The sequence below is a fragment of the Myxocyprinus asiaticus genome, chromosome 15 (assembly GCF_019703515.2).
Source record: "Myxocyprinus asiaticus isolate MX2 ecotype Aquarium Trade chromosome 15, UBuf_Myxa_2, whole genome shotgun sequence".
NCBI classification, from domain to species: domain Eukaryota; kingdom Metazoa; phylum Chordata; class Actinopteri; order Cypriniformes; family Catostomidae; genus Myxocyprinus; species Myxocyprinus asiaticus.
This window is the reverse complement of record NC_059358.1, coordinates 18,890,002-18,904,844: the sequence shown is the minus strand read 5'-3', so window position 1 is coordinate 18,904,844 and position 14,843 is coordinate 18,890,002. Positions and strand designations below refer to the sequence as shown.

At 36.5% G+C, this 14,843-nt stretch overlaps 1 protein-coding gene across 2 annotated transcripts; it reads right to left on the bottom strand.

The window, feature by feature from the left end:
- Positions 1-115: 115 nt before the first annotated feature.
- On the bottom strand, positions 116-14,812 carry LOC127452825 (casein kinase II subunit alpha-like). 2 transcript variants are annotated; one of them, XM_051718594.1, is made up of 15 exons: positions 14,733-14,812; positions 13,138-13,219; positions 12,975-13,053; positions 11,672-11,800; positions 9,994-10,105; positions 9,788-9,889; positions 9,523-9,573; positions 9,378-9,437; positions 9,029-9,112; positions 8,753-8,863; positions 8,539-8,640; positions 8,225-8,325; positions 3,519-3,667; positions 2,009-2,098; positions 116-574 (listed from the first exon to the last, which is right to left on the bottom strand). In XM_051718594.1, exons 4-15 carry the CDS (start codon positions 11,770-11,772, stop codon positions 450-452), a joined length of 1,188 nt encoding a protein of 395 aa, XP_051574554.1. In that variant the 5' UTR covers positions 11,773-11,800; positions 12,975-13,053; positions 13,138-13,219; positions 14,733-14,812; the 3' UTR covers positions 116-449. The 2 variants fall into 2 exon arrangements, with proteins under 2 accessions (XP_051574554.1, XP_051574555.1); XM_051718595.1 differs by lacking the exons at positions 9,994-10,105; positions 11,672-11,800; positions 12,975-13,053; positions 13,138-13,219; positions 14,733-14,812 and having other exon boundaries at positions 9,767-9,875.
- Between the last annotated feature and the right edge of the window lie 31 nt (positions 14,813-14,843).

Here is a 14,843-nt window from a genome sequence, read left to right as displayed (position 1 = left end):
GGTATTAAAAAAAATAAATAAAAAAAAAAACCTTTATAAAAATCCCTGCCTCCCAAAAACTCAATTAAAATAAGTCAGTCATTGAAATGGTTTTCAAGCACAAGAATGCTAGAGGGACATATAAAATTAATTTTATTATCCTTCTTCAGGTGGACATTTATGCGTGTTTCTAAACAGTCACGGTGAGAAAGCTCACACCCATATGCTTTTCTAACTCACACAGACAGGTGCAAAAACATGATGGGTTTCTTCGAGTCCATAAATCCCTAAACACAACTGAGAAGAAAAAATAAAACGGTAACTTAACATTTGTTCTTTGTTATTTGCAACATAATAAAAATAACGACAAAAATGAAATCAATGACACCCCCCCCCCATTCACAATTCCATGAAAGACAGAGATAAAGGGATATGAGAAAGAGAAGGGGGACGGTAGGGGCAGTTGGTACTCAGGGCTGGGCTCCAGCGGCAGTGGGCACTTGTGTGGCCATTGTGTTTGGGGCAGGGATGACGGGCGAGCCAGCGTTCATGTTGTTGATGTTGGGCTGTGTGCTCGGAGTCATAGAGGTGATGCCTGCAGCATGAAAATAACCAACATGTTAGAGCTTAGCATTTTAGATTTAAGTTTTTACAATGGAAAGAATAGGATTAAAGCTGCAAACAGCAATGAACGGGCCCTCGCACCATGGTACGTGCTGGGGCTACTGTACCAGGGGAATGTCACTCCAATTTGTTTTGTATTTTTTAGCACTTAAATGTTGTTAAGAGTGTATCACAGTGTAAAACATGTCATTTCCTGTTGCCAGTAGGTGGCACTATGACTACAACTAAATATTGGCACGTGCATTCAGGCCAGGACTCTTATAAAACATGTAACGTTTGGAGCAGATTGGACATTTTATGTTTGAGTTATAACAACTTCCTGTTTCATGGCGAAACATTTAATTTTGTCAGGAAGCCACGGGCACGCCGTGAAGTGAAAACTCAAAAGCTTCGCAATTTAGCATCGCCAAGGCCTTTAGATTAGAATAACCAAATATGAAGTAGATCTGATGAATCTCTAGGAGTTCGTTAAAATACGAGGCCTGGAAATGGCAAAAACTGAGAAAAAAATTGGAGAAAAATCAAAATGGCTGACTTCCTGTTGAGTTTAGGGCAGGGGTCCAAGAGACTTTTTTTGTAGGTATTGGCATGTTAGACAATTTTCATACATGTAGGTGAAACATAGCGTAAAGCGCACATCATTGAAAGTTTGTAGGTGGCGCTATCGAGCCATTTTGCCACACCTAATTCTGAAACCCTTATCAGATGTAAATTTTCGCCACTTCTGACGTGTGCAAAGTTCCACGAGTTTGAGTATGTTTAGGCCCTCAAAAATGTGATTCATTTGGTAAAATAATAAACGCCAAGAAGAACAATAGGGTCCTCGTACCATCGGTGCTCAGGCCCTAAAACAAAAAGTCACCGTCAAACTTTGCAAATCTTTAGCAATGATTGCTAAATGCAATAGTCCGGTTTGCCTATGCACTGTTTGACATCTCAGACACTGTGTGTGTGTGTGCGTGCGTGCACGCGTGTATAAAGCGCTAATGTAACAAAGACCTTCATAGGGATGGGCTTTACAATCATCTATTGATACATCACGACACTTTTTAATACAATACTTTATATTCTTGTATCAATATTTGTATTGATTTGTGCATTGTCCATTTGTTTTTGAAAATTGTGTAATAAAGAAGCAGTTATCTAAATAAATGCAAACTCTCAGACCATCGTTTCTGAGAGTCTCATCTATGAGATGGAGAAAAGATTGTGCCGTTTCATTTAATTTGATATAATTATGATATTGTGACATATCAATGAATTGAATTGTGAGGTGGATCACAATACCCAGCCCTACTTTTTCAGGCATGTTTAACCTTTGGATTCAAGTTTTTAAAACCGATTATGAATTATGAAAGTGTTGTATAAAGAGGTAAAGAACTAGGGAGAAGGAGAAACAGTTTACCTGCCATCAAGCAAGAAGAGCTGATTGGTGTGGAACTGGCAGCCATTCCTGCAGCTGGCGCTCCTCTGCCCTGGTCTTTAACTATGGGGTCTACACATACACACACACAATAAATAAGTTAATTCTCCTCTAAACAACATGACAAAAACTGTGACATGAGATTTTATTTTCCAACAACCTGGATATCAATTCCATCTGAAGCCAGTTTAATGGTTATACAGAAATCTAGTCTTAAAATGCCCTGGCAGCTTCACTCGAGCCAAAAACTAAATTTCACTTCTCTTTCTCAGAAACTCACTAAACTATTATCATAAATTTTGCCAACCATTTATAATTCTTAAATCACAGATATTATCACATGCCAGAACACAGTTATAACATGTCATCAGTTGATCCCTACTAACTCACAGCTTTGAATCTGCTAGTGTGTCAGATTTAAAGCCATTATGGAGGATCTGTTTCTAACCTTTTCATGAGTAGGGTCTAAATTCCTCTGCAGTGCCCCCTGGAGTGAGTTGTTTTTGCACATAACACTGCACAGCCGGTAGAGGGGGGCAGCGTGTAGACGAGTATTTTTTATAATTTTATTTCAATTTTTGATTTCTTGTCATAAAAAAAAAATTACTGTATATAATATAGTAAACATGAACAAATGGGCTATGTCTGCTGGACTGTTTTTGCTTTTTTTCGTTTTATAGCTGTAAAAAACAAATTAACAAATAATATCAGTAGTCCGGTTTGCCTATGCACTGTTTGACATCTCAGACACTGTGTGTGTGTGTGCGTGCGTGCACGCGTGTATAAAGCGCTAATGTAAACAGACTTGGCTGCGTGCATGAATAATCACGCTCGACCAGCTAGTTTTCACTGTGAGTATACAAGTTATAAACCGTTATCGTTTTTGTTTGTTTGGCTGTCTCTTTCAGAAAACAAATGTATTATATGTCTGAAAAGACTGTTTGAGTAGCTGTTTGTTTGACAAATGACAACTGCTACTAATGTAAACAAACATGGCAGCACGCATCGGAGGAAGATCGCATTTGAAGTATTAACTGTGCGTTAAGAGCTGTAAACTTTTTATCGTGGTACTTTGGTGACGAGTTGGATGTATGTATATAAAATAAACTTATTCTGTGGTTTAAAAGACTGTATAAGTAACTGTTTGCGTGAATATAAATAAATGTTTGACCAGCGCAACCTGTGTCAGCGGAAAAGCCGATTTGAATCTGGCAGCTTGTAACGTAACTGGCTGTTGCAGAAATACATCTGTGTGATGCTACGTATGAAAGTGTTAAATGTACTGCAAGTGTTTCATGGTTAAACTTCAAAACAGAATGTTGGTAATAAATTCAGTTTTAGACTGAATGAGAAAACAAACGTAAAAGGGTTTAACTTGACAAAGTAAAAAAAAAACAAAAAAAAAAAAGACATCAGTGAGAGGAGCATGCATTCAAAGGTTTTAGTAGCAGTTTTGAGAGTGTTGATCAAAATGAGTTAGCAGGGAACGCACAGAAATAAGGGTGGTCCATGGCTTCGCGGGCAGTCAGTCGGGCCTGGTGGTCATAACGTAGCAGCTTGTCCAGAAAATCCAAAGCCTCTGTACTGACCAGATGCTGATTTTCACTGTGCACAAACCGCTCCCATCTCTTCCGGGAGTGTCTGAATGAGTGAGCAAGATGGATGTTAAAACATTCATGTATATTTAAGACAAATATATACATAATTGCTACAATTCAGTTAATTATTAATAAGATGTCACATAATAAGTTGTAACAATTTACAATTCAGTTCATTTAATACAGCTATAATAATTTATAATACACAGAAAACTTATTTTCAGGGATGCAACCTCACGAGGGGTGAATAAGGCGAGACACTCACTGATCCACGAACATATTTTCGGGGGATTTTTTTTTTTTTTTTAAAGAATAAGCTAAAAGTGGCAAATCCAGCAATTTTAATGATTCATGTATAGCAAATCAACAGCACAATTGTGCAGACTTAACTGCAAAAATAAAGGGTATTTAGTGTGGCTTGCTTCTGTTTCACAAATTTGTGAAAGGGAGTCACTGAATCATTTTGAGACATTCATAACCAAATTCTACCAAGAAACTTTTTAATCATTAAAAGAACAAAGCAGATCTATAATTCTTGTTCTGTTTCTGAACTACTGAGCTTGATTTTACATCTAAAAAGACAACAATAGTGAGTTTCAAAAACATCCTTGCCTTTCACTAATTAAAATTGGCATGTATACAAATCTACTGACTTCAGTAGACTGTTTAAGCTAGGGCTGTCATTATCGATTATTTTGGTAATCAAGTAATTTTATTTTTTAATTTTTTTATAACTTAGTATAGTTTGCATCAAGGTCACTTGTTTATATAAAGATTGTATAATGTTGTTGAGGTGACGTTACAATTGACTAAAATGCATCCATTATCCTAAGTTTTGATGTATTTTATGATTGAATAACAACAAAACAATTGTGCAAACAATATCTAAAGCCAACAGTCACCCAAAGCAAACCTATAATATCAAAAATGTATATAATTCAAGCTGACAGAGACTGGCTTCTCCAGGAGTGCCCAACTTTTTTTTTTTTTTCAATGCACAATCTACTTTTTTCCTTTAACTAGTTCAACATGATCACTCATTTTAGTTTAGAACTCAAATATGGGAAAACAGGCCATGGAAATAAAATATTTTATCTTTTCAGAAACAATGTCTGCCCACCAATCTTGTTTATTGAGTTATAAACATAGTTTAACTATTTCATAGAGATAAAAGCCATTTTATGTGATAGTTAAAAAAACAATTATACAGTGATGTTAAAAAGTATTTGCTTAACATAAAACAAAGGCAATCTGAGTAAACACAAAATACAGTTTTTAAATAATGTTACTGAAGCAAAATCCAATCCAATACAATACCAACTGGGCCTGTGTGAAAAAGTATTTACTTTCTAAATTAGTTACTAAATCCCCAAATCTATGAAACTGCATTCATAATGGGGTTCAGCTGGACTAGACACACCCAGGCCTGATTACTGTCAGCCCTGTTCAATCAAATCAACACCTAAATAAAACTTTTTCAGCAACATGAAGTTGGCTAAAAGGTCTCACTTAGTAGCACTATGCCAAGGTCGAAAGAAATTCCAGAAATGAGGAGGAAAAAGGTGATTGAAATACATCGTTCTGGGAAGAGTTACAAAGCTATTTCAAAGGCTCTGGGACTCCAAAGAACCACAGTGAGCACCATTATCTCCAAATGAAGAAAATTTGGCACAGTAGGTAACCTTCCCAGAAGTGGCCAACCTTCCAAAATTCCTCCAAGAGCACAGCGATGACTCATCCAGGAAGTCACAAAAAAGCCAAGGACAACATCCAAGGAACTGCAGGCCTCTGTCGCATCAATAAAGGTCTCCGTTCATGACTCCACTATCAGAAAGACACTGGACAAAAATGCCATCCATGGAAAAGTGGTGAAGTGAAAACCATTGCTAACCCAGAAACACATTAAGGCTTGTCTGAATTTTGCCAAAACACACCTTGATGATCCTCAAACCTTTTGGTAGAATGTTCTGTGGTCTGATGAGTCGAAAGTGGAACTATTTGGAAGACAGGGGTCCCATTACATCTGATGTAAATCAAACATAGAATTCCACAAAAAAAAATCATGATACCTACGGTCAAAACCAGCTATTAAGTTTAAAGGGACAGTTAGATTTTCACATGGGTGGTATAGGTGTTGGATAACTTTTTTAGCTTCAATAAAAAATATATATATTTGAAAAATGTATTTTGTGTTTACTCAGGTTGCCTTTGTTTTATGTTATATCTCATTTAAAGATCTAAAACAATTTAGTGTGAGAAGTACACAAAAATGGAAGAAATCATTAAATACTTTTTCACAGCACTGTACTTGCATGCAAAACGGACTACAGTATTCACAGTAATTGCACGAGAAAAGTTTTCACTCTTGCGTTGAGCTGCAGCAGTTGCGGGCATTGTTGCACTTGTGCTACAAACTGCAGATCGCAAAAGCTTGATGCTTGCCACATACCGTGTAAAATGCCCTTAAGCATCTGGACATTCAGATCCTTATCAAAGAAACACTTAATAATTTCCACATGCGAAGACTAGCAATTTCTCCCTCAGGTAAGCCAAAGCTTTATATTGCGTCTTTAACAGCAGAATCATTTTGAGCTTTGACTGACAGCATACAGACAGACCTGCGGTTTTATTCAGTAAATAAAGTTCCCACATTGAGTTTTACCTGTAATAATGGCCATAAACTACATAATATTTATCGGAAGTGGGGTATTGCGATCTATTTTTTAAACAATCATCAAGAAATTTAATTTACATGAGAAAGACTGCAATTATATTCAAATGGTAATTCATTTACACAGAACTCAAAAGATAATTTGCTGAAAATAATCTTCTTAGATTGTCTGGATTCGGTCAGATATTTTGAACAGAATGTGTTTTTGCATCTGTAACTGTGTGTGAAACTTTAATCAATTCACAAGGACATCTTTTTCATGACATTTTATGTTGCTTCATAAAAGCCTATATTGCAAACAATTGTGTTGATAGATTTAGATTGAATTCAAATGTGTTTTTTTGCTGAGTTCAGAGTGTCCCGCGCAGCAACGAAGAGCTCAACTTCTCTCGCGCATCTGGACAAAGCACCGCAATTTGCATGCAGTGTGAACTTACCGTGCTGTGTTCAGCGGGTCTGTGAAAACTGGATATCATCTTTTCAAGTGCTGTTGCATTGCTGAAGTGTTATTATGGGTTTTTTTTAGGTTCTGCATTGGTTTTCAAATCTAAAGTGAAGTGCTCTCACACAACTAACACCCTGTGTCGTTATGTGTTCACACCCTCATCCATTACTTCTGCCTTATTTTTGATTTGTCGATTCTGCAATTTTGTAAGAGGAATTTTTTTAATCGAGTAATCGAATTAAATCAAGTAATCGTGACAGCCCTAGTTTAAGCATTATAGCAACAAAGCAGATCTATCATTTTCCTACAGTAAACTACTGAGCATGACTTATCAAAAAAGACAACAATAATAGCCAAATAATAATAATTATGAGTTTCAATGATGGCCTTTCGTCAGTGTAAAGCGCATTTCACATGAGTTGTGTCGAGGCGTCAACGCTCTGTTCAACGCCTGCATCAAGTGGCGCTTTGGCCTCCACATGGCAAGAGTTGCAGAAAGCATCAAGGAGGGGCGATTTTATGAATTTGTCATGCAAGAAAGTGGGAGATGTAAACGGTAAACATTGGGGGGAAGAAATGGAAATTACTTTGATTGCAGAAAGTTAAAAGAGGACTCATCTATGTTTCGGTCTGAGCGTTTTCTTGGTGAATGTAAAAACTGTAGTTAAATAACAGGGGCATACTCAGAAGCGATAAGGTAATATTTGATAATTTAATTTATGAAGAGATATTGAATGTTTTATAATTCCAGGAATTGTGAGACATTCATTATCTCTTCATAAATTGGACAGTTTTTTTCTCGTTGCTTTGTACTCTCTAAGACTTAATTTTAGGCAAAAACGTGTGTGAAAAACACTTTGGTGTAAAGCTGGAGCAGTGGTTGCGCTCACGCTTCACTCTATAGACTTTAATGTATTCGACAGCACTGACACGAGTCATGTGAAAGCTCCTTGATTTGTATAAACATCAGCCAATTTTACACATTAAAGCGCTTCTGCCCTTTTCTCTCCTTGATGAATAAGGTTGACTCACTTGCCGATGCCGAAGTGAATGAACAACATTCCCCTCTCATTCAGTCGATCGATACATGTACCAGGTCATTCAGTTTGTTTATGAATGAGAAGTTTCACGAGTGCCGCTTCACACATCATTCCTGTCAGATGAGAATCACAGTGCACGTGCTGCTGTAGCCAAGCACGCATTGGCCGTAGCTGTTACCAATCAAGCCATCTGCCTCAGTAGGACTGCGATTGCCAAGCACACGATTGGCCACTGCTCTAATCAATCACGCAGGAGTCCGACCACCCCTACCCCAAAATAAAAACTCTTCGGATCTGCATGAATCACAGAAGTGACCAATTTTGGTTTCAAAATGGCAAATTACGCAGAAAGGTGAGGAGTTTACATCCCTGTATTTTAATAAACCTGGCAGAAAGAAACATCAATATGTCCTGATCAACATTAACTTTATACTCAATTCATACCTGCCCAAAATGTCATTAAAACGTGGGTCCAGTTCAATGTTGTATTTGTCAATGTAATCATACAGGTCCTCCGTACCCAGAACCTTTGCAATCCGAACCAGCTATTAAGAAAAACAGCATAATCAATGCACTGAAAACAACTGTAAATGCTTTATGACCATGATACTAAATTAAAGCAGCTAAGAGCAAAAAAAAAAAAAAACAGAACTTTTTTTATCTGCATAGTAGATCCATGACTTACATTAAAATTACAATAACTAAGAAAAAAATCACTGCGATTTGTTTTTGTGTTCAGGCAAAAGAAAGAGATGAACCTGGTCATAGTTGTCATGTCCATGAAAAAACGGTTCCTTCCTGAAGATCATACTTGCTAGCATGCATCCAAGACTCCACATATCCAGACTGTAGTCATACATCTAAATGGCATCAAATTTTTAAATATAATTGACAACTCTGAAATGTCAACTGAAAATGTAAATGTTTTTCAATTATACTGCATCAATAAGCCAAAATAACAAAAAAATGTACCTGGTAGTCCACAAGGAGTTCAGGCCCTTTAAAATATCGGGAAGCCACACGTACGTTGTACTCCTGGTTTGGGTGGTAAAACTCTGCCAAGCCCCAATCAATCAGACGAAGCTTTAAGAGGAAAAGAGATTCTCTCACAGAGTCATTCAATAAATCCAGAAGAATTCACCAGGACCTCAATCCAGAAATTTGTGTACAGCAGATATTTAACACAGATAAAGAAAATGTGTGCTTATAAGGTTGAGCACATTCTTAACCTGGGTGAGGCTGAGTTACCTTTCTGTGCTCGTGGTCAATCATGACATTGTGTGGTTTTACGTCTCTGTGCATTATCCCCATACTGTGGCAGTAGTCCAGAGCCTGGGGAGGAATACCGTGTAGCTAATCATTAGACCCAACATCAGTGCAATCTGAGTGTAGTACTGTACTGTGGAAAGTTTCCACAGCTGCAGAACATTCTTTCTAAAGCTATGAGCAAAAATGAAACCTTTATGATTTTGCAAAATGAGCAGATATTGGTTGGTTATTATGCTCCATGATTTCGGTCTTGCAACCCACACTTAACATGGGCTTTAATAACGGTAAGGTTCAAGCTTTTGTACGAGAACCATAATGACTGTCTCACCTTCAGAATTTCATACATGTAGAAGCGGATGTCATAGTCTGATAATGTTTGATAAAGTTGCTGTGAAAAGGCAGAAAGAAACAGTATATTCAATAAACTAAATTTACATAAATCATACTAAAAGGAGGAAGAAAAAAACTCTTACTTTGAAGTCTGTATTGTTTACATGCTCAAAAACCAGTGCTGGCGTTCGTGACTGTGGAAAACAAGGCAGAATGGATTTTAAACTCAAGGGCACACAAACAAACCCTCACATATTCCAGTGTCATTATATCAACACCATTCTTCAAGAAAATAAAACCTGCATGCCATCATAAAATGCGTCACAGTTAAAAATAAACTGACTCTGTCTTACCTAAGGTCAAGAAGACAATGAAATGTAAACTCACAAATCATTTGAATAAACCCACCACAGGATCCTTTACGATGTCTAAAAGTGTTATGATGTTTGGGCCTCCTCTCAAGTTCTCCAGAATTTTTATTTCTCGTTTAATTTTCTTCTTCTTCACTGGCTAAACAAGCAAGAAAAAAAAGGAAAAAGTGACAAACTGAGATACTTCTTTACAAAGCTTTTCCACAACAAACTGCAGTTCAGTGAATGCAAACAATATGATACCTTGAGTATTTTGACGACTACTTTCTCATTGTTAGTGATGTTTATGGCTTCAAACACTTCACTGTATTTCCCCCGGCCGAGCTTTCGCACTAACTGATAGTCATCCTGATTTCTGTAGAACAAAAACACCACAGTACATATTCTGTGAGTTTGAACTACAACTCAGCAACACTGAATGCACCAAACATAGAATGCATAAATGTAAATATTAACGCATAAGAGATTAAATTAGTAATAAAAAGCTGCTTATTTATCAACAGTAGTGAAAGAGCATTTCAACAAAAAATATCCACAGGGATAATGTAACATTGTATTTAATTAACAGTCAATATTAGCTATATAGATAAGTGATCAACCGATATAGGTTTTTTTTTAATGGCCAATGCCGGTTTCTTGAGAGAAGAGAGGCCGTTAGGTCGATGTTATGCTGATAAATATGATATCACACAATTTAAAATGATAGTAATTTACATATACAGAAAATGGATAAAAATCCAATTCACTTTTATTTACCATTATTTTTACTCATATTTCACTCAAAACCTCAACTTTGTAAAATAAAATAAAATGGTTTGTTTAGTCATATAGGGCTGTGCAATATGGCTAAAAAAATTATATATTTATATTTTTTAAGCCTATAAATATATTCAAAATGTTTAATGCATGAAGAAAAAATCTAGTCAGAAATATTGAAGCCATGTTTTCCACAGTTGTACACTATATGAACATAAGGGAGAATGATCTTTAATCATTATTTACAACATATATTTTAACAAACACTTTTTGTGAATGAGCATAGTGTGCAAATTTTACAACTTCACTTTTTGAAAGACAGTTGAATGTTGTTATAATACTGAATTATTAATGTGGGACCCAGTCAAGTTTCTTAATATGATATAACACTGAATTATTATTATTTTGAGGATTAGATTTGTTTTATTCAATATGTTTCTGTCATATTAACCTTCACCTGGAGCTTTTATTTTGATGGAAAATGTGCAGTGTGAATGACATTTCACAGTTTTCCTCATTACAAGTTTTTTGAAACGCTGTCATTACCTCCTTTTCTGTGATAGACATACAGTGTGGAGTTTTTAGATTTGTATAATAAATTGCAGCGATACAGATGTTTGGAATTGTGTTAAGTGAACCTGCAGTACTTCGTTTTTACAATGCACAGGAACTGCTCTGAGACGCTGACATGGATAGCCTCCTCTGAGTGATAAGCAAAATTTGTGAAACTGAGGCACACAGTTTTGATTCAGACTTATATAATACAAGTGTCAGATGAAGAAATATGAGCGCTTCACAGGACTACATGCTTCACAGGAAGAAATCGCTGGATTTGCACAGGTTTTCTGAGGTCTGCTCAGGGACTAGGACTGCTTGTATGAGACTTGAACACCGGTCTATTTTGGTGGAAACACAATGGCACATAACAGCAAAAAGAACAGACATTAACGCAACTCAGATGGCTCCTTCACATGCAAAGCAGGCAGATCTCGGCACCGTCGCGGCTTAAGAAATAAATCTGGCAAACGGGAAAATGTATCGCTTGATGCCGATAATTTGAAAATACCAAATATCGGCTGATTTATCTGCCTTGATGATTTATCGGTTGACCACTAATCCCGACTGCATTATGTTTTACGTTTATAAAAAATTCAAAAGAACATACCCCCAGTCTACCACATGGGATTCATAGTCCCAGTACTCTCTGGGTCGCTGTGTGTTTACATCAGGGTAAACTCGAGAGCGACTTGGAACAGGGCCAGACATATTCGATACACGGTATTCCCTGAAACACCTGAAAAGACAGAATACAATAATGAGAGATTAAATGGACCATCAGGAAGATGTGTGGCAAACACCTTCGAACAACATAGTAAAAGGTTCTACACACAGAACAGCTCTGAACAGAACAAAAATTAGCTAAGACATGGCTCATTTTAAAAATCAAATGAAGTTCTGAAGCTACTGTCTGAGAATACTCCTGAGAATAGTCCAGGGTCCGGATTCACAAAACTTTAAGAAAATTCTTCTTAAATACCATTTTTTACTTAATTTCTTGTATTCCCGAAAAAAACTTCCTAAGAAAGTTCTTATGTTTTTCTTAACATTGTTCTTAAGAAAAAAACAAGCAATTGTTCTTAAAAATCTTCAATAACTTCTTAAAGTTAGGATGACCTCACAGTTGTCTTAGATCACAAAAGGTAAGATGTTTAATGAATTTACTGCATTGTTTGAAATGTGACGCGTTCTCTCATGTCGAGTCGGAAGTCTCAATGGGCTGTTTATGTAGAAATGTGATTTTAGGACAGAACACATTTTGACTGTCTCCCCGCTTCCAAATCATGAAAATGTTATCAAGACATTCAAACAATAAATGTTGTTTTGAAGCTTCTTAATGTGGTGACCAATCATGCTAGTCAATTCAAACAGATGCGCTGCATGTAGTGCTCTCCATGATCTTTAGAGACCATATACATAATTATTTCAATTAACTGACTGTCCTTTTTACTCAGAATAAAACTCAGAATGTGTTTCTGGGTCAAAGCGATTCAAAATGACGGAGGGTGACAAATATTAAGTATTACAACATTAAAATAGCTACACTGAAAGTATATTACAGATAATGTCGCTAAACTAACACATCTCACGCACTTTACATTTAAAAAAAATGACAGAGCAGCTTGGTGCTTTAATAAAAGTTTAACAGATAGATGCAATCTCATAAGCAGGATATTATAATCAGATCATGTCAAAGCCTGTCATTTTATTCTTAAGAAAAAAAAATTAGGATGTTCTTAAGAAAACATTTGAGAACTTCTGAAGAAATTTTTCAAGAATTGCACTTAGGAACATTCTTACGAACGTATTATTTATCCTAAGAACTTTTTTTTCTTCTTACGATTATTTGTGAATTATTTGTGTTTCTAAACACAAATTAATACATAATATTTATATAGGTTGCAGATTACCTTGGAGGGTTCCTCCAAGCAGCAAATGACAGGGGGGGCTGATGAAGGCAGATGTGATGACTTTATGGTGGAGCACAGGCTGCAAAGAAACATCTGGTAAGATTTCCGAGTCACCATAAGCTGAGGTTTACTACATTTAAGCATTGCAACATGAACAACAAACCTGATTGTAATTCTGATGAAAGAGGACATCCAGAAACTTAATCAGGAGACACAGCAATCCTAAACGTCATTCCTCACGGCCCCTGTAGAAGATGAAAAACACAAGGTTGTAGTAAACTTTAAAAAACACCAATCTGAATCTGCAACATCAGCCGGAGTATCAAAGTACTGATTTATGGACCAACGTCCATTAACAATGAACCAGGTTGCTTGCTGTACAGCCATACAGTCATTAGCCATTGCTTGTTTAATCATTTTAAACCATGACTTGCACTGCACATAAATAAGTAATCTGGCATTATATTCATGCTGTTAGCCAGAGGGGAACTGGCCCCCACAGTGAGCCTGGTATCTCCCAAGGTTATTATTCTCATCTTATGGAGTTTTGTGTTCCTTGCCACAGTCACCTACGGCTTGTTCGCTGGGTTTCTAAATTCAATTATATTTATGTGTATTTTTATACACATTTCATAATCATATTTAACCAAAATACACAATGATGACTCTAAGACTTTACAGATATTACAGTTTTATCTTCTGTTAATGCATGATTTTCTGTAAAGCTGCTTTGAAATGATGTGTTGTTGAAAGGCGATATACAAATAAAAATGACTTGTTTGTGGCAAGTTGAATGACTTACTAATCATTAGAATAATACGAATGACAAATCCAAAGGTTAATTAAAAGCGGGGACAGGAAAGCATGGAATACATTAAATCATAACAAGGATTACTTGAGCACTATACACTGGACTAAAGAAAGAAACACTAGTAAACCTGAAATATTCATACAAAATATGCACATATTCCCTAAAATCAGTATCTTGTTATTGAGACTGATCCACACAGGCCTAATGACACAGCCAAATAAGCCAGTCATACTCACTTGACAGCTTTTATGTATTTCCCAGTTTATCTGTTTATAAGCGACGTTACTAATTCATAAAAATAAAAAAATATATATCGAATAAAACTGTATGATTAATCAATTTCTCAGAATCTAACAATCAGCTTCAAAACAGTTTCTAATTTGCCAGGTAACCTTTAACTAGCTATCGTTTGCCACGCCTAAGCCATTTCTAAACCCTTTCCCGACTCATTTAACCCACATTCACACTCCAAAAAGCTTATACGAATATAACACAAATGATAAAATCATAAGTTACCAAATACTTTAGCAGAAAGACAAATGTTGCGATGTTTTAACGCTCAAACGCTGCTGGCTGAACGTGGCGCGACACGCTACATCAAAGCTAACGCCGCTAGCTGCATTCGCACAAAGGATTTACTCAAAAATATGTACAAATAAAAACACAAGACTCTATTCGCAAAAATATTAAACCATATAAGAAGTTAATATCTGCATTTAAACCGGATCTGGGGCCAAATATTGAGTTTCAGATTGATTTAATAACATGAGCGGCGGGTTTTAGTGGTTAGCGTCTAGCAATGGCAAGCGCTGTGTAATTAACAAATTCCACACAAATAGATTTTAGTAGTACAGTGTCTTACGTGCCTATCCGTATCTGAAATAAATAGTTAAACTGCTCATGTAGGAATACATGTGTCAGTAGGCTGTGTATGCACACAGCATTACCTCTCGGCGTCTCCTGATAGACAATATGGCGGATGCTGCACTGGAATGAGGCTGCGTCTCGAAACCCAATGAGCTGCTCGAAAAAGACTATCGAAACGCGCATGTGATGCC